This window comes from Embiotoca jacksoni, unplaced genomic scaffold (genome assembly GCF_022577435.1).
Source record: "Embiotoca jacksoni isolate LCO1_2020_lvr unplaced genomic scaffold, fEmbJac1.0.p SCAF_44, whole genome shotgun sequence".
Lineage (NCBI taxonomy): Eukaryota > Metazoa > Chordata > Actinopteri > Embiotocidae > Embiotoca > Embiotoca jacksoni.
Window position 1 is genome coordinate 1,701,732 of NW_027185397.1, and position 18,020 is coordinate 1,719,751.

The 18,020-nt window shown below is 40.4% G+C and overlaps 1 protein-coding gene across 2 annotated transcripts; it reads left to right on the top strand.

Annotated features, from left to right (window-relative positions):
• The first annotated feature begins 356 nt into the window (after nucleotides 1-356).
• On the top strand, nucleotides 357-17,485 carry p2rx7 (purinergic receptor P2X, ligand-gated ion channel, 7). 2 transcript variants are annotated; one of them, XM_069169380.1, is made up of 13 exons: nucleotides 357-560; nucleotides 2,846-2,993; nucleotides 3,088-3,159; nucleotides 4,346-4,418; nucleotides 5,924-6,020; nucleotides 7,074-7,154; nucleotides 8,540-8,675; nucleotides 9,971-10,107; nucleotides 10,349-10,439; nucleotides 14,561-14,626; nucleotides 15,466-15,570; nucleotides 16,225-16,332; nucleotides 16,769-17,485. In XM_069169380.1, exons 1-13 carry the CDS (start codon nucleotides 442-444, stop codon nucleotides 17,270-17,272), a joined length of 1,737 nt encoding a protein of 578 aa, XP_069025481.1. In that variant the 5' UTR covers nucleotides 357-441; the 3' UTR covers nucleotides 17,273-17,485. The 2 variants fall into 2 exon arrangements, with proteins under 2 accessions (XP_069025481.1, XP_069025482.1); XM_069169381.1 differs by lacking the exon at nucleotides 357-560 and adding an exon at nucleotides 700-796.
• Nucleotides 17,486-18,020: the final 535 nt, after the last annotated feature.

Sequence of the window (18,020 nt, forward strand, 5' to 3'; positions counted from 1 at the left end):
TGTTTTGTTGAAAGCTGATGCAGCACTCCATCACTGCTACTTGGTCAAACAGTCCTTACAGAGGCACGAGGCGTGTTTTGGCTAATAAAGATTTTCTTTCCCAGTAAAGAAAAGAAAAAACGGCCATATTGTCATGGTAACAAATTGTAGCTTTAATATTAAAACGGCAAGTAATATTATTAACGTGAAAATTTAAATCAGACAAAAAAAAAAAAAAAAAAAAAAAAGGTACAATTTTAAAGTGAACTTTTTGGACTCTTAATGTGAAGTGGATGTTGCAGCTGCTGCGGGGATGTTAGACGTGAGAGCAGCTGCAGGAGTCTGGACATGTGACCGTGCACACAGGAAGAGGAGCCAAGAAATGAGTCAGAGATTCTTCCTCCACAAAATAATCCGCCAGACGGATCTGAAAGTCGGAAGAGGAGCTGCTGGGTCACCATCATGTCGTGCGGGCTGCTCGGTCTGTGTCAGTATGAAACCTACAAGCTGGTCCGCATCCAGAGCGTCCGCCTCGGCTCCCTGAAGTGGACCCTGAACGCAACCATTCTGCTCTTCATCTGGTAAGTGAACATGTGAAATATTTCAGTCCCCTCGTCTCTCTCCGTGTTGCACATTCAGCTCACACTTCCCTAATTCTGCACTTTCACTCCGTCCTGTCAGCGCTCCAACCGGCGCACTGCTGGCTGGCGTGTTGTTCCGGGCAGGGACGAGCACTTAGATCCAGTATCCGGGGCCTGGACCACCAAGCAAGTTCAAAATGTTTTCATTGTCTGGATTCACTTATGCAACAACCGGGGTAATTGGAAAACCAGAATCGGTGATTTTCATGTCACGTTTTCCCAATCTGCCCATTCTCAAAGGAGCATCTGACCAATCACAAACAAGGAGGAGTTTTACTGGCAGCAGAGCGGCATATTTTACAAACGACCAGCAAACTATAATATTGAATGAAGAAGTTAAACATCTGATTTAGGCTAGAAACGGCTCAGATTTCACCGCAGCATCATTAGTACACCAGCTCTGTTTTAGTAATCAATCAATGCGTTGCTTAGATGTATTGTCATGTTGTGTATGACCAATACAGCTCATTCTTAAAAATAAAAAAATCTAAAAAAAAACGTTTTCAAAGCTGTAGGGAGGCTTACTTTCATATCTTACTAGTAGGCTTCAATCAGTCTCTGTTGAAGGATGATATCTGTAAACAAAAGCACAAGGAACTGAAACCTACACTAACTGGCCACTGCATTAGGTGCACCATGTTCGCACCATGTTTGCACCATGTTGGACTCCTTTCACCTCCAGAACTGCCTTTTTGTGGCATAAATTTAACAAGGTGCTGGACACATTCATCAGAACAGCATCCTGCAGTTGGTGCACATTTGTAGGCACCATCTGTTGATGCAAAATCTTTTGTTCCACCACATCCCCCAGGGGCTCTCGTGGATTGAGATCTGGTGACTGCGGAGGCCATCTGAGTACTGTGAACTCATCGTTATGTTCAAGAAACCGGTCTGAGGTTTTATGAGCTTGGTGACATGTCATGTTATCCTGCTGAAAGTAATCATTAGAAGATTGATACACTGAAGAGATGGACACGGTCAGCAACATTACTCTGGTAGGCTGTGGTGTTTAAATGATGCTCACTTGGTACTAAGAGGCCTATAGTGTTGCAAGAAAACATGGCTGACACTGTTGGACCAGCAGCAGCAGCCTGAACATGTCAAAGCTGGACGGATCCATGATTTCATGTTGTTTACATCAAATTCTGACCCGACCATCTGAACGTCGCAGCAGAAACTGAGACTCCTCAGACTAGGCGTCATCAATCTTCCATTGTCTAATTTGGATGAATCTGTGCCAATTGCAGCCTCGGTTTCCTGTTCCTAGCTGACCCAGAGTGATGTTCTGCTGCTGTAGGCCGTCTGCATCAAGGTGTTCTTCTTCATACCTTGGATTTAATGATATCAGTCACTGTTGCCTCTCTGTCAGCTTGAAGCAGTCTGGTCCTTCTTCCCTGACCTCGACCATCAACACAGCCTTTTTACCAAGAGAAACCCTGCTCACTGGATGGTTTTTAATTTTGGCTGTTCTCTGTAAACCCTACAGATGGTTGTGTATAAAAACCCAGTTTATCAGTAGTCTATGAAATACTGAAACCAGCCCTTCCAGTACCATCAACCATGCCGCACTCAAAGTCCCTGAAACAACCTTTCTTCCACATTTCTGTTGCTCGGTTTGAACGTCTTCAAGTTTCTGCTGCATGATCTGCTAATTAGATATTTGCTTTAAATGAGCAGTTTTTTTTTTAATGAGCAGTTAAATATGTGTACCTAATGTAACAACCAGTATACTGTATAAAAAACTGTTGGGAAAGCCAGAGCTTGGCAGGTCTCTGGACATTCTTTCCCCTTAAGATACTCTCTTGATATCTGTGCACTGAGCTCCACTGGGTTTCCTACAATCAGTGGTACCATTTTCTAAGATAATTGATTGGTAATTTTGATCTGTTTTCTCAAACACAACCTGCTTTGGCGCAGGTTAGGTCTGCAGCATTAGTTACCATAACAACGTATCACAATAAGATGTGAACCACCATCATAAACCTGCAAACTCAGAGTTGAACCCAAAGTTAACTCACTAACCCCCAGTCCTACGTAACAGTCCAGGCCTCGGGACACTTACAAAGCCCTCTGAGGATACCCACGTCCTTATCTTGGACACGTTGTTAAAAGTTTGTAATCTCAAACCCTAGCCCCTTGACTATACTCCCCTCTGTGCTACTAGCTGATCTGGATTTTTAGAATCTGAGGAACTTGCATTAAACGGTTTGTTTTTTGTTTTACAGTATCATAATGCTGTGGAACAGGAACTACCAGGAGTTCGACCTTGTGGTGAGCTCCGTCACGACCAAGGTGAAAGGTGTAGCTCAGACGTACCTGCCCGGGGTCGGGGACGTGGTCTGGGATGGTATAGACTACAGCGGGCCCTCGCAGGTGGGAGCTCAATGCTTTGGGTGCTGGGCTGTGAATATTCTTTGTGTTTGTTGAAGAGAAAGACTTTAAAAGACATCTTTCTCTCTCTTTTTAGGACAAAAACTCCTTCTTTGTGGTGACCAATGTCATTGTGACAAAGAATCAGAAGCAGGGGAAATGCCCAGAGGTGCGCTTTCATCTTTATTAGTACTTATAATTGATATTATTTGATTGGAATAATCTATTTTAAGTAGTTAAAGAACTGTAATGTTTAAAGACCACTAAGACAAAAGGAAGTGGTGATAATAGAACGACCCCATTTCCACAAAATGGGACGCTTTGTAAAATATAAATAAAAAAAAGAATGAAGTTATTTGCAAATCATGTAAACCCATATGTCATTGAAAATATACCAAAGAAAAGATATCAAATGTTGAAACTGGGGATTTTTTTTTTTTTTTTTAATGAAACATAGATGGTTTTCTGTGAATTTGATGGCAGCAACACGTTTCAAAAAAGTTGGGACAGAGGCATGTTTACCTCCTCTTTTTAACAAACACTTTTGGGGGCTGAGAAGACCAGTTGCTGGAGTTTTGAAGTTATATATGGTTTCTTCTTTGGAGAGTTTTAACCTGCATTTGTGGACGCAGCGATGAACTGTGTTCACAGACGATGGTTTTCACAAGTGTTCCTGAGCCCATGCAGTGATTTCCACTCCAAAATAGTGTGTTTTTAATGCAGTGCTGCCTGAGGGCCCGAAGATCACCACCATCCAATATTGGTTTCCAGCCTTGTCCCTTGTGTTCAGAGATTTCTCCAGATTCTCTGAATCTTTTAATGATATTATGAACTGTAGACGATTAAATCCACTAATTCTTTGTAGTTTTAAGTTGAGGAACATTCTTTTTTAGACTGTTGAACTATTTTCCAACAGTCTTTCACAGAGTGGTGAATCTCTCCCCATCTTCACTGCTGAGAGACTCTGCCTCTCTGAAATCATCTTTATATACCCAATCATGTTATTGATCTGTTGCCATGGTAACCTGATTAGTTGTGAGATGTTCCACCAAGTATTTCTTTTTTTATCTTTACACAACTTTTCCAGTCTTTTGTTGACCCTGTCCCAACTTTTATGAGATGTGTTGCTGGCATCAAATTCAAATAAGCACATACGTTTCTCAGTATCAACATTTGATGTGTTTTCTTTGAGCTATATTTCATTGAATGTGGGTTTATATGATTTGCAAATCATAACGTTCTTTTTTTAATTTAGTTTTTGGACAGCGTCCACACTTTTCTTTGAGACGAGGTTCTACAATGCTTCTGTTAAAAGTCAGCAGTTTTCTTATTTTGCAGCACTGTTTATATTCCAGGTTCCCCTTAAAGGCAGATTGTGTCGCTCTGACAAGGACTGTAACAAAGGAGCCTGGGACCATCAGAGCCATGGTACAGTAACTGGTTTTATTAGAGCCCTGTCAGCCACAGAAGGTTCTTTAGCAAGTAATGGATGACTCAGTTATGTGGATATTCCACATGTTGTCCAAAAACTATTAAAACCACATCAATGAGCCACAGTGTTGAACTGAGAGATTGTTTTTTCATTATCATGAACACGCATTGTAGTTTATTTTGAAAGAATCCCATTTACATTGTCCTGCTTTCACAAGTCTGTACAATTGCACCAAATGGGGATTAATCTGCTGCCACAAGTTTAAACATTGTTGTTCTATTTGTAAAAAATGAAACTAAATATTTACAAGTTGTTTTGAAAGAATTTCTTCAGAAGCAGTGTAGATTTCATAAGGTATTGACACATTGGTGCTTTTATTAAATCAATTAACCGCAAGTAACTAAAAGTATAGAAAAAGATGGCTTCACCCTTTGAGAGGAGGTGTGATGTGCACAGAGGACAGGGAAGTACTTTCAAAATCAGTAACTGAGTTCGACATGCTTTTGTGAGCGGTGGTCCCGCTCCGGTGATTCTTCACGCACCTGAAACCTACGCAGAGAGCACACGTCAAAGTTTGTAGCAATCTCTGGAAATCAGCAACAGAAACCCACGACAATATGAATTGTCTGGAGAGGTGTTTTGAGTGACATTTGTGTTTTCTTGGGGCGGACTGTCACTGTCCAAACCCAATGAAGGCTCACCAGGTCAGGCTCGCACCAGGTGGGTTTTCTTTCACATTCGAGGGGTTGTGGTGCGTCATGAATTCATCCCCGAGGGTCAGACTGTCAACACCGAAGTGTACCGTGACGATCTGAAGGAAAACATTCGGTGATGATGACCTAAACTGTGGCGCCGTAGCACTTTGGATTTGGCTCCCTGATACTTGTTTCTGTTCCCCAATAATTAGTAAAAAGGTTGATGTGCACTCTGCTCAAGGTTCAGGTGCGTAAAGAACCGCCGATGCAGCCGGCTGCTGCTCACAAAAGCAGGTGTAACTCAGGTGCTGGTTTTGATCAAGCAACACAACTTGGAGTACTTAACACAAAGGTTATAGCTTCTCTGAGGTTAGTGCACCTCAAGGTGCTGTGCACCATTCGTGTGCAACAAGAGCAGTCTCTGAATCTTTGAGGAATTTGTGTAAAATAATGCATAAGACATCTTAAATATTTCCATTTGGATGATATTAATATGAAAGTCTAATAAAGACAAAGAGTTTTAATAAGCTCCAGTCAGTGAGGAAAAAGACCATTACAAACTTGCATACAACGACCTTAAAGCTATTTTAGCGGAAAGAAAGGGAGCCACCACCTGTTTCCACAAGAAGCTGAGGAATTTCTCATTGCTGTGCTGCAGTTTTAGCTCAGTCTAAAGTTCTCTGCAACTCTCTGCTAAATTAATGATTTGGGTTCAGTTCAGCTGCTGCAGAAATCAAAACGTTTTTTTCATGCTGTGCTGTGACAGAGGGACTGGAGTTTACAGGACAATTGTTCCTCTGCTGCAGGGATTCAGACCGGATCATGTGTCAAGTTTGATGTGTTGAGGAAAACCTGCGAGGTTTCTGCGTGGTGTCCGATAGAAACCAAGACAACCCCTCCAAGGTAACTTCAATTCAGTTTGGACTCCACAGGGTGTCAGTATGTAGTTAAAATCGAATTAGTTTTACTTTGTTGGTTTAGAGTAAGATGTTTTGGCATTTATTATTTGATTGTTTCCATGAAGTTTAGTAGAAATGTTCATGCTTGATGGATGAAACCAAATGACTCTGGCAAATTATACTCTACTCCCATTGGCTCAGCTGTACTTTGAGATGACGTGAACATGTTAATGTTAGCATTACATCATGCTAAAACATCATGTCATCAGCATGTGTGCTAAAACCTTAAGATCCCATACAGACGTGGATGAATTTGTTGATATGAAAAAAAGAAGAACCTTTAGAGGAAATCACTGCAATCAAATGACTCGTGTAGCTCTCACTGAGACTTTTGCACCTGTCAACAGGTAGTTTGGGTCGCTCTTTCAGAGCACACTGCCTGAGCTATCTCCGTCATGGACTGCATGTTTGAGCTCTTTCCATAGATGATTAAAATGATTCAGATCAGGAACTACAGAAGGCCACTTCAGAAGAGTCCTTTGTTTTGATCTGAGCTGTTCCAGGTGCTTTAAGCTGTTTTTCAGGACTATTATCCTGTTGGAGGACCAATGGCCTTTGGCTGAGAGAGAGCTTTCTGACACTGGGCAGCATGTTTCACTCCAAGAAAGAATTTCCCCTAATGCTGTCTCAGATGTAGCTCGACACATTTCGTAGATTGATGAATATGCAAATACTGAAGCCCCCACCTCGCTCCGCTCACTGGTAGCTTAATGATATGGAAGGCCTCACTCCTGAGTTGACTGGTTCCTCAGGTATGTGACATATTAAAGCCTGGAGCCGATCTCAGCTGACATTGTGGGAACACGAGATACACCATGGGCAGGTCGCAATCCCCTTGTGGAATCCCCATGACAACCCCGCTGCTGTATTTTGCTTTGTTTTAGTTTTTTAACTAGAGACTGAAACATTGAAGTCCTGTAACTTCTGGGCTGCACACCCAAAGGTGATGTTGTCTGGGGTGTAATTTATTTGTTTATTGCCTCTTCCTGTGATGCAGGCCTGCTCTGCTGGCAGCAGCGGAGAACTTCACTGTCCTCATCAAGAACAACATCAAGTTCCCCGCCTTCAATTTCATCCGGTGAGACTTCTCTATTATTGACCTGTTAAGTCATGATGAGTTTAATAAATATTACAGTTCTTTATCATATGCGTATAAAACAGAATTAGATGACACCAATTATTCTGTCTGCAAAAAAAAGGAAGCTGCATGTCTGTATCTTATTTTTTTTTTAATTTGTACCTTGCATATATGTAATCATGCCAATCCAGTACATCCACATGCAAGACTCGCATAGTGGAGACCGCTTGTATAGATACTTTTTTCAGTTCATTTTTTTATTTAATAATTTTTTTTATTCAAAATTATATCAGCCTAACAAGGAGTGAAAAGTTCTCTGAAAGATTTCTGAAAAAAATGTCTATAAATTTGTCAGGATTGTTTGGCTTCCTCATAAAAGTTCAGTGGAGCTGAGGTTAGGTGACTGTGGAGGGAAGTCCGTGACAGTCAGCACTCTTTGGTCTTCAAGTAGTTCTTCAAAGCGTTTCGGTGTGTTTGGGCTCATTCTCCTGCTGCTGTATGATTTGGATGTAAAGCGGCGGGTCGAGCTGGACGTGCTGCTTCTGCTCGGTCACTGTGAGTTTGATGAAGAGCGATATCATTCTGTGTCCCGCTCGTCTCATTACATCCACCCGTCTGTATCATCACAAATCTCTAAATTGGATTCATCAGTCAATCAGACTTTTTTTTACCATCGTCCACTGTGAACTGTCTAAGCCCACCCCTGCAGTGTTTGTACCCGTTTCCCCTCCTGAGAAGTAGTTTACAGATGCTACTCGTCCTCTGAGACACGACAGGACAGCCTTCTCTTGCAGGGCATTTGCTGATTGGAGTCTTATCTGTATCTGTGGTGAAGCTGCTTTTGTATCTCTGTGAACAAATCTCGATGTGTTGATCATCTGATTCTGCGACCACTTCTGGTCTAGCCGCTCCCGTTTTGGATCATCCGGTCCAGCTTCCAAAGAGTGACTTTCATTTAGTTCTGATGCCATGTTTCCCACGATCACAATGCCGCTTAGTCAGCAAGGTTCTGCTGGAAAGTTGCAGCACAGCCGTGTTCCTAACAGGTCAGTGGCTGCAGGTGAATTTACTCAAACAAGCCTCAGATGAGTCGATCAAATCTACCCGAATGTCATCTGAACACTCTTCAAAAGAGGGACACAAATACATGTTTCTAAATCCTAATTATTTGCAGGTTTACGTAAAATTAGTATTTTCAGTGTGTTCTCAGACTTTTGGACTCCCCTGTATATAAACTTAAATATTTAGTTGTACAGTATGATTTACATGCACACTGAAATATCTGACTAACAACAGTGTTTGCAGCTCATTCAGTTCATCAGTTCTCCTTCCTGCGAGGGACACCCTGACTTTCTGGGAATATTAGAGTTTGTTTTGTCTTCCAGAAGGAACATCCTGCCGCAGATGAACGAAGCCTACTTGAAGAGCTGTCGGAGAGGAAACGACTCGCTGTGTCCAATCTTCAGGCTGGGAGACGTCGTCCGAGAGGCCGGGGAGAAGTTCTCCCAGATGGCAGTAGAGGTGAGGTCACATTGATGTTTCTATGAAGAGATCTGAAACCTGAATACGTTTCTAGTTCTAGTCAGTAAACTATCGTGGGAACATTTCAACTTTATGGCTAAAATGTCAGGATGCTGCAACATTATGAGACTAGACCACTTTGAATTTTTTGGGTTTCTTTTAGTGAATCATTTGTTGCCACAACACACCCTCTTCAGTTTAGGTTAGGTTAGGTTAGGTAGTTACTTTATTAATCCCCGAGGGGAATTTTTTTTTCGCTACAGCAGCATACAGAAGCAATAAGATAATAAGATAATAATAGAAAAGCAATAAAATAGCAGTAAAAAAAAATATTAAATATAAATATAAAATGCACAGTATATACAGTACAGTATATATCTATATATATTATATACAAACAACCAAGAAACACAGTCAACAGTGTTATATTTGTGAGAATAAAATGAAAGAATCATCAGACCTGTAGTTATTAAATAATAAATGTCTACTGTTTTTTTCCCCTAAAAAACCCCAAAAAACCCTTAACCTCTTTTACAATGATAAAACATCCGAAATAAAGAAGTCTTCACTGTAAAAATCTTTATTAAATATTTTTTTGTTTGAGTGTTACAAGTATTATGTTCCTAAAACAAATGAAAAAAAAAATAAAAAAAAATCCATCCAATGAAAATCTACCTCTTGTAGTATTTTGTGAAATCAGGTTGCATTTTTCTTGATTTGAGTCCAACTACCAGACTTTCTTTCTACTTTCAGGACACTTATTTTTCTTAGAAATGTTCTTTTCTCTTGTTTTAAGAAAATAAGGCTTCGAAGGACTCAAAGATTTAGAGCTCTCCAGTGTTCATCTGCATTTTTAAAGGGACCCTTAAATTTAAACTTCACAATTTCCTCATCTTCTTACTGTACGATGATGTTGGGTGTCACCTGTGTACAATGGTGCAACCATTTCCCAGAGAAACTTGAACTAAATATCTCCTTGGCAGCCATTTTGTTGATTCTACCTTCGATTTGAGCAACGGCCTTTGACAAAAGAAGTATTTATTTCATCCTTTAGTGAAATAAATAAAAATACAACAAGTACTTGTAAAAGCGCTGCGTGCAGTATTACTTAAGCAAAATGTATTTAAAGTGTTAACTACTTCAAGGAGAAATTTGCCCATGTGATTGTTACAGTATTACATTTATTTATTTATTGATGTAATTCCCTCTCAAATTGATTTAATTCCAAAAAAAGCATCGACTGTTTGACACTTTATATGATCAGTGAGGTTTTGCGGTTCCACTTGTGGCCACAGGGGGGAGTCATCGGCATCCTGATCAAATGGGACTGCAACCTGGACCAGCTCATGCATCGCTGCCTCCCCAGATACTCCTTCATACGGCTGGACGAGAAGGAGAGCAACAAGACGCTCTACCCCGGCCTCAACTTCAGGTGAGCCAGGGTCATAGGTCAAGTTCACCATGTTCAGATGACTAAACTTTGAAAATGAATTAATAAATTCCAGCAGGCACTGTGGTACCAGAAATATACAGGTTATATTTAATCTTTGTTTCATTTCAGGCCCCGTTTCTGATTTGGTGTAAATAAACCCCCCTCCTGTTAAAAACTCTTCAATCAGACCAAACTGCAGTGTTTTTAATTGTATACATCATATCTGCTATCTTCTGATCAGGTATGCAAAGTACAACACGGTGAACGGAGAGGAGGAGCGCACGCTGTACAAAGCGTTTGGGATCAGATTTGATGTCATGGTGTTCGGACAGGTCGGTGCATTTCTCCTTTCATTTTGTCCTCTTTTAGCTTTTCAGGCTTTTTTTAAATTCAGGATTAGCAGTTTTTTGAAGTTTGTGATTAAACTGGGTGCAGTCGGCGCCACATTAGCAGGACGCAGTTAATTCAAGAGTTGTTTATCGTGGTTATCGGTTGTGGACGGTTTGGTTTGAAAAGGCCAATAAGTTTGTTTTGTTGCATTTTGAACACAAAGTTTGAGATTCATGGTGGAAGAATTAAAAGTAATCTGTCTGTTCAGTTTCCTCTGCTCATATATGTCTCTTTTGTCTGCCTGCTCGTCCTCCCTACGCATTTTGATTTTAAACTGCCGCAGCCGGTCTCTCAGTTTCTCTCCATCTGGTCTGTGATTTTGTTTTATGGCTGGGCGATATCATGTAAAAAGAATTGTTAGTTACCACTATAACTCATTTTTTAAATACACTTGTGGACTTGTTATCAGTCAATAGTAGCACTTAACAAAGATTTGTATTGTTTCCGTTCTTTTTACAGCACAATTTATGAAAAAAAAAATCTGATTTATCACTGACTTCAAAATAGAAAAGTGAATATCTGACAGCGTCATATTTACCAGTTCAAACCCTGTTAATCGTGCTGTAAAAAGAAAACGGCCTGATCGTTTCATATCTCCTGTTTATTCAGGAAATCTAAAATGAATCACTTTAAACACTTCAGCTCTTTGCATTTCCAGCAAAGCCGATTCATAATTTAAATAGTTTTAGTTGAGCTTCTCTTCAGAATTGCAGCTTTTTTCTTGCAGTATTTAATAGTAGCTTTGTTCTACTCAGTGTTGTATTGACTGAAGACAAAGTGCGTCCCCACGTCCAGCCCAGTGGACAGATCTCAGCCGGCCTGGTTGTCCCTCTTCAGTTAGGGTTAATTGGACCCTAACCCTGTTGAATTTAAAGGCAGGTTAAGGCAGCTCCAGAGAGTTAAGGGATGTCTTAACAGCTTATGAAAAGAATGCATTTTATTTGTTTAATGTGTTTCATTGACTAAGAGTGGCTTCATATTAGTTAATTGATTAATTGCAGAGTCCTACTTTGTTTGATTAGATATCAATCAATTTTTGTGTTCCTTCTCTCCACGTTAACCAGCACGAGACCCATTTCACCATTTGTAGTTGACAATTGTTGTAGGACTGTTGTCTGCTACTTCTACTGCCATCTTGTGTTTGAATAGTGCAGTCGTTTAAACTATTTTCCGAACTGAGTGTTAATGACATCACCACCACTTTCAATTCAATCTGTACAAATATTTTAGACACGATGGCTCCATTAAAACCAAGAAAACCCCAAATTAGACACCAGCCATGGCTAAACAGTGACATCAAGTCCCTGAAACAGTCATGTCGCAAAACAGAACAAAAATGGAGGCGTTGACTTGAACAAATTGAGAGTTTTACAAAAAAATGTCAATCAAGCAGGGAAGATGGCAAGAGAGCAATATGACAATGATCTAATTCACAAATATGGGTCCAACCCCAGAATCCTTTTCAATGTTGTAAACCGCACATCCGGTCCACCCCCGACCACCGTTGAACCATTAATTGATAAATGTGAACAATTTAAGTCTTTTTTCTTTGACAAAATTCAAAACATCAGAAACAATATTTCTTCTACTTCCCAGACTGTTCCTGAACTTCCACCTCCTAGCAGCAACCGTACCGTAGCTTCCTTCAATATATTAACAACTACTTATGTGACTGAGATCATTGCCAAAATGAACAACTCCACCTGCTCCCTTGACATCATTCCTACCAACTTCCTTAAAGAAACGCTGGCCATCACCGGTCCATTCCTGGTGAATCTGTTCAACTCGTCACTCTCATCTGGCATCGTTCCTGATTATTTTAAAACGGCAGTCGTACAGCCTTTACTTAAAAAACCTACACTCGACCCTGATACTCTGAATCATTTACGGCCAATTTCTAAACTTCCATTTCTTGCAGAGGTCCTTGAAAAAATCGGAGCCGAATCAATTATTTCTTTTATGAATTGCAATGGTCTCCTTGAAAAATTTCAGTCAGATTTTAAGAAGGGTCATAGTACAGACACTTCACTCCTCAGGGTTTTAAATGATCTTCTTTTAGCAGCTGACTGTGGTCAAAATACTTTTTTACTCCTGTTGGACCTTTCTGCAACTTTTGATACTGTTGATCATAACATTTTAATGAAACATCTTAAAACAATTGGGTGGGTATTTCAGGCTTGGTTTTAGATTGGTTTAAATCTTATCTGTCGGGGAGGTCATTCTGTGTAAAAATTGGGAATTTTAAATCGGCACCGGCAGCGCTGCTACACGGAGTTCCACAGGGTTCTGTTCTTGGACCGTTACTATTCTCTAGCTACAAGCTGCCTCTCGGTCATTTAATTAAAAAAACACAATATCAATTACCATTTCTATGCCGATGATACACAATTATATTTCTCCTTTGACAACAACCACACTAACCAACTAAGCAACTTCCACATGTGCATTGCTGAAATAAAAAAAACTGGATGGCATCAAACTTTCTGCAGCTAAATTCAGAGAAATCAGAAATTATCATCATAGGTCCAGACTTATCCCAAAATTATATTTCCTCCCATCTCAGTTCCCTCTCAGCTAACATGACTTCCTCCAGCAGAAACCTCGGTGTGATCTTTGACAACCTGCACACCAACTCTGTTGTCCAATCGTGCTTTTTTCAACTCAGGAAAATCTCAAAAATCAGGTCATTTCCATCCCCCAATAACCTAGAAACAGTAATCCATGCTTTCATCTCATCCCGTTTAGATTACTGCACTGCACTGTACTCCTGCCTCACACAATTTAACATAAACAAACGTCAACTCATTCAAAATGCAGCAGCCGGACTCATAACCAGGTACCAACAGGAGAGAGCACATGACACCTGTTTTTGAAATCACTTCATTGGCTCCCTGTCTGTTTTAGAATACATTTTAAAATTTTAATGATCACTGTATAAGGGTCGCAGGGGGCTGGCTCCTGAATATATAGCTAACCTCCTGTCCCCCTACGAGCCTACATGCAACCTTAGACCTTCTAATTGGTCGTTCCTGACCGAACCCCGAACTAAACACAAAACTAAAGGTGACCGGTGGTACTATTCACACGGCCTTCATTCACACACAGTCCATGTCTCTTTTTATGCCTTCACGCCGGCAACCGCTGTGGACGGGGGCATTATGTTTTTGGGTTGTCTGTCTGTCTGTCTGTCTGTCTGTCTGTACGTCCGTCTGTCCGTCCATCCCATTCTTGCAAATATCTCAGACACGCTTTGAGGAATTTTTCTGAATTCGACAAAAATGTCCACTTTGAACTGAAAGATTAACTGATTTGATTTTGGGGGTCAAAAATCAAGGTTGTCCATCTCTTAATAGGATTAAATGATGAGGTGGTGATGTTTTACATCCAAAAGGTCAACTTCACTGTTTCATCATAATATTATGCAGAAACACTTTTCTGGCCATAATTCACCACCATAACTCAAAAACAGAAGGAGACACTGTGACCATATTTCACATGTAGTCAGATACTGAACTGGTGACACTAAACTTGAAACTGTTCTGATTGTTTAGATCTTCTGTGCTGTCGGGTTGAACATGTGTGTGAAACATCCACGTTTTAGAATTTATAGCTTCTTTATAGCAACATCCATATTTGAAGCATCGTCTGCCGTCATGGCAACAACTTTGTGTTCTGTTGATCAGTTTTATTGGCCAAATTTAAAAACATAAAAAGAATTTGAACAACAAAGTATTACAAACTTCAACTTTGTTTATATATTCATAAAATACCTTTTCAGTAAAAATCTAATTTGCATGATTTATAATATTTTACACTCGGTATCTGTACATTTTGGCTGATATATTTTAGTGCTTTGCATCCCAGTTTGCTATTTTGTTGAAAGGAAATCCAAGATAACAGGTCATTAGTAAAATAAAATTACTGATTCGTGATACAAAACTTTCTTAATCAGTAACTTCATGTGTGCCTGAGGAACTTCTGACCTCAATATTTCTACATTTTTGGAAACAACTCCGAAGGAGAGTGTAAAGAAAATACCAAAACTGTTTTATCTATTTTCCAGGCGGGAAAGTTCAGCTTCATCCAGCTTATCATCTACATCGGTTCAACACTGTCGTACTACGCTCTGGTGAGAGACCACACATTTCTTCATCCTCCTTTAGTGCTGAACACAATGGTGCTCAGTGTTAATGTCCAGAATGGGACTTTAAACATTTTACTGCAGTGACCTCAAAGAGCTGTGAAAGTCTCTTACAGCCAGTAAAGGAAAAAACTAAAGTTTTTATTTGTTAAATTAAAATTGAGATAAAACATTGAAATTAGGAAAATGTTGACTTACCATGGAGATTTTGTGACACTTTATATCATGTGAATTTTAGTTAATATTTTTTATTTCATAACTTTCTATACTTGATAAGTCAAGATTAATTGTGACTTATTATGTCATATCATAAACTTTTTTTTTTGTCTTTTGTTTCTTTTTATTTGATAATTTAGAAATGGGGACATTTTTAATTTAGACTTTTTATCAAACTTTTTACATTAAGTGAAGATTGTAGTTGCGTAGTGCCTTTTACATTCCCCAGTATTGACGCTTCCTTATTTTATTAATTTGTATTTATTGATCTAATAATGTTCATGTATCTCATAACTTTGACCTTTATTTGTACTTTTTTTGCACAATTGTTACCTTTTATTTTATGATTTTGACATTATGTTTGTAGGTAAAATGTTTGACTGAAATTAATATTTTATATATATTTTAATAAAATCTTTCTTCATAAATTATTTTTTTTGACAGAAATGGGGCTTAATAAAGAGAGAAATAAAGTCAGACTGAAGAGTAAAGCTGCAGTGTAAATGCGACTTGGTGTTAACACTTTAATATTTTCTCAGAAGAGATTAAGAACTGTGGCTGCAGAAAAGAGTTCCTCGTCTCCACTCAGCTGAAACTGTCTTTTCCTGCAGACGACCATGTTTATCGACTGGCTGATTGGAACCAGCTGTTACTCTTCAGAGGTCGGACAAAACTATTCAGAGAAGAAAGTGGACACAGTACGAGACCAAGAGAAGGTGATGAATAGTTTGATGTGACCAGGAATGTGATATTTCAACTGGGTGTCACAGCAAAACGCAAAATAAACATGCCGGCCCACTACAGCAAAATGTGAAATAGGCACGCTTTGGCCTGCCTAGGCGTGACGATTACACATTTTTCCTTTTAATAGACAAAAATGAAACCTACTGCATGTGTAAAGCCATGTAATTTACAGGAAAATGAAACTTGTAGGTAAAACACGCGGTTGAGGTTAGAAAACAAAAAACAACTCGACAAAAACATTGTCATCTCCTGGATTTGAATCTCATCATCTCGCATGGCAGTCTATGACTAACGCCACCAAATCAACCCTTCTGCCTCCTAATACCGCCAAAAAATGTCCTATTGCCTCTTGCAGGATCTTGGTCACATGATCCCGGGTCACATAACATTTACATGCGTGCAAGTTTCACGCTTTCCAAACGTGTAACTGTCGCGCCTAGATGGGCCAAAGCGTGGCTACTTCACGTTTTGCTGTAATGGACTTGCGTGTCTATTTCACACTTTGCCGTGATACTGGGTTGGATCTTGTCTGTACTGTAGCTGCAAACCGAGTGTCAAACTGTTTCATGGAAACCCCTAATGTGTTTTAATAGTCTGTTAACTTTTTCCAAATGGCTGTGTTGCAGTGCATCCTATGTGTGGCCTACGTTGATGAGAACAACCTTCGATTGGTGAAGAGATCAAAAAAAAGAAGTTTACAGGACATCAAACCGATCTCTGTTCACCCTCGCAAGGTAAGCAAATAAACCATTAATATGCTTAGAAATCAGATGGAAAAGAATTACCACGTTTTCATCTTTTCTTCAGGATCACAGTAACCCGGTGATGCTACACTACAAACAGGAACTACTAACTGATATTTCTGCATATTTGTAATACCAAAAAAATTCCACAAATATAAGCTGAAAATGGGCTCAGAAGAGAACAGCAGTGAACCCATTAAGCTGATATTACAGCTCTCCTGACGACTCCCATCATCATTTTGGCTCCTCAATAGGCCCTTTGTGATGAGCACATTAGTTTTGGTAAAAGTTGATTTGAAAGATTTATTTCATGTCTAACTTTGTGTTTCAGTTAAAGAAGTGTGTGTGCTGTGCTGCATATACAGTACCTTTTAATTCTCACACTCGTAGATGAATAGTTACTGACATGTTGTCTCCGTCCAAACAGGAGGACACAGGACACCTGAACGCCATCTTCTGTCTCCTCCAGCCGGGTTTCGGTGCGGATCGTAACACTCTGCCTCCCCTCGGCCATAAAGCCGACCCGAACCCTAAACCCGGTCGTCCGGCGTGGTGTAAGTGCGGCTGCTGTGCTCCCTCCTCTCTCCCGCAGGAGGCGCTGTGCTGCAGGCGAAGCGACGGCGCCTGCATCACCTCGTCTCCTCTCTTTGAGCAGCTGGTGTTGAGTCGCTCCCTGCTCGAGGCCGTACTTTGGTACCGGGGCCCCTTGTCTCCTCTGGATCAGGTTCAGACCGCCGCCCTGCGTCACTGCGCCTACGGACAGTACATCAGCTGGAGGTTTGGGTTCCCACCCGCCGACACCCACCCTGCCATCCCCAGCTGCTGCGTGTGGAGAATCAGGAAGGAATATCCCAACCCGGATGGGCAGTACAGCGGCTTCAGACCCGTCAGAACCCCGTCCATGCAGGCCTACTCTGACGGAGAGCTGTGAGAGGAGTGTTTCCACCGTACGGAGACTGAATTCCCTCACTGACTGACCTACTAACAATGTTTCTGCCTTAAATCTGCCTCTTAAAAAGCAAAAAATGCAATATCCTCACTTAGCTGGGAGGAAAATTTCAATTTTTTAGTTTTTGTCAGCTTGTGTTTTGTCAGAAGGTGATGAGAGGGTGAAGAAGTCAATAAATCACTGCACTTTCTAAGATTATCTGTTAAGTTATTTGGTTGCTCAGCTGCTTCTTTTCTCTCTTTCACTCTCTTCAGAAGTAACTTATCACTTGCATATGCAGTGTTTTTCTTCAGCGTTCACATCCAAAGTATTATTTGGAATGATGGAGTTTTGTTCCAATATGGGATACAAATTTTGCATTTAAACAAAATGTCAAACCCCAAACAGAACGGGGCAACAAAACTGTTGATTCACTGTGTTTTTACAAACCGTCTGAGAGCTCCGAATGAAACATTTCTAGCGAGGAGTTTTGGCTCAGGAGCGATTTAGAAAACTTCTCAGAGCAACTCCAAATAAAGAAGGGACAAAAACCTTTATGTCAGTGAGGAGGTGTGGTCATAGCTATTGCTAGCTATGACCGATGCAGAAGTGTCTTCAGCTGCAATACCAGCGAGTGCCACTAGAGGTCGGCTCCAAAAAGCCTCCGGCTCCGTAGACTCCCATTCAACTTCTCTCATCAAATCCAAAGTGAATAAAATGTGTCCATCAGTTATCTCGGTGTTGTTAGCTA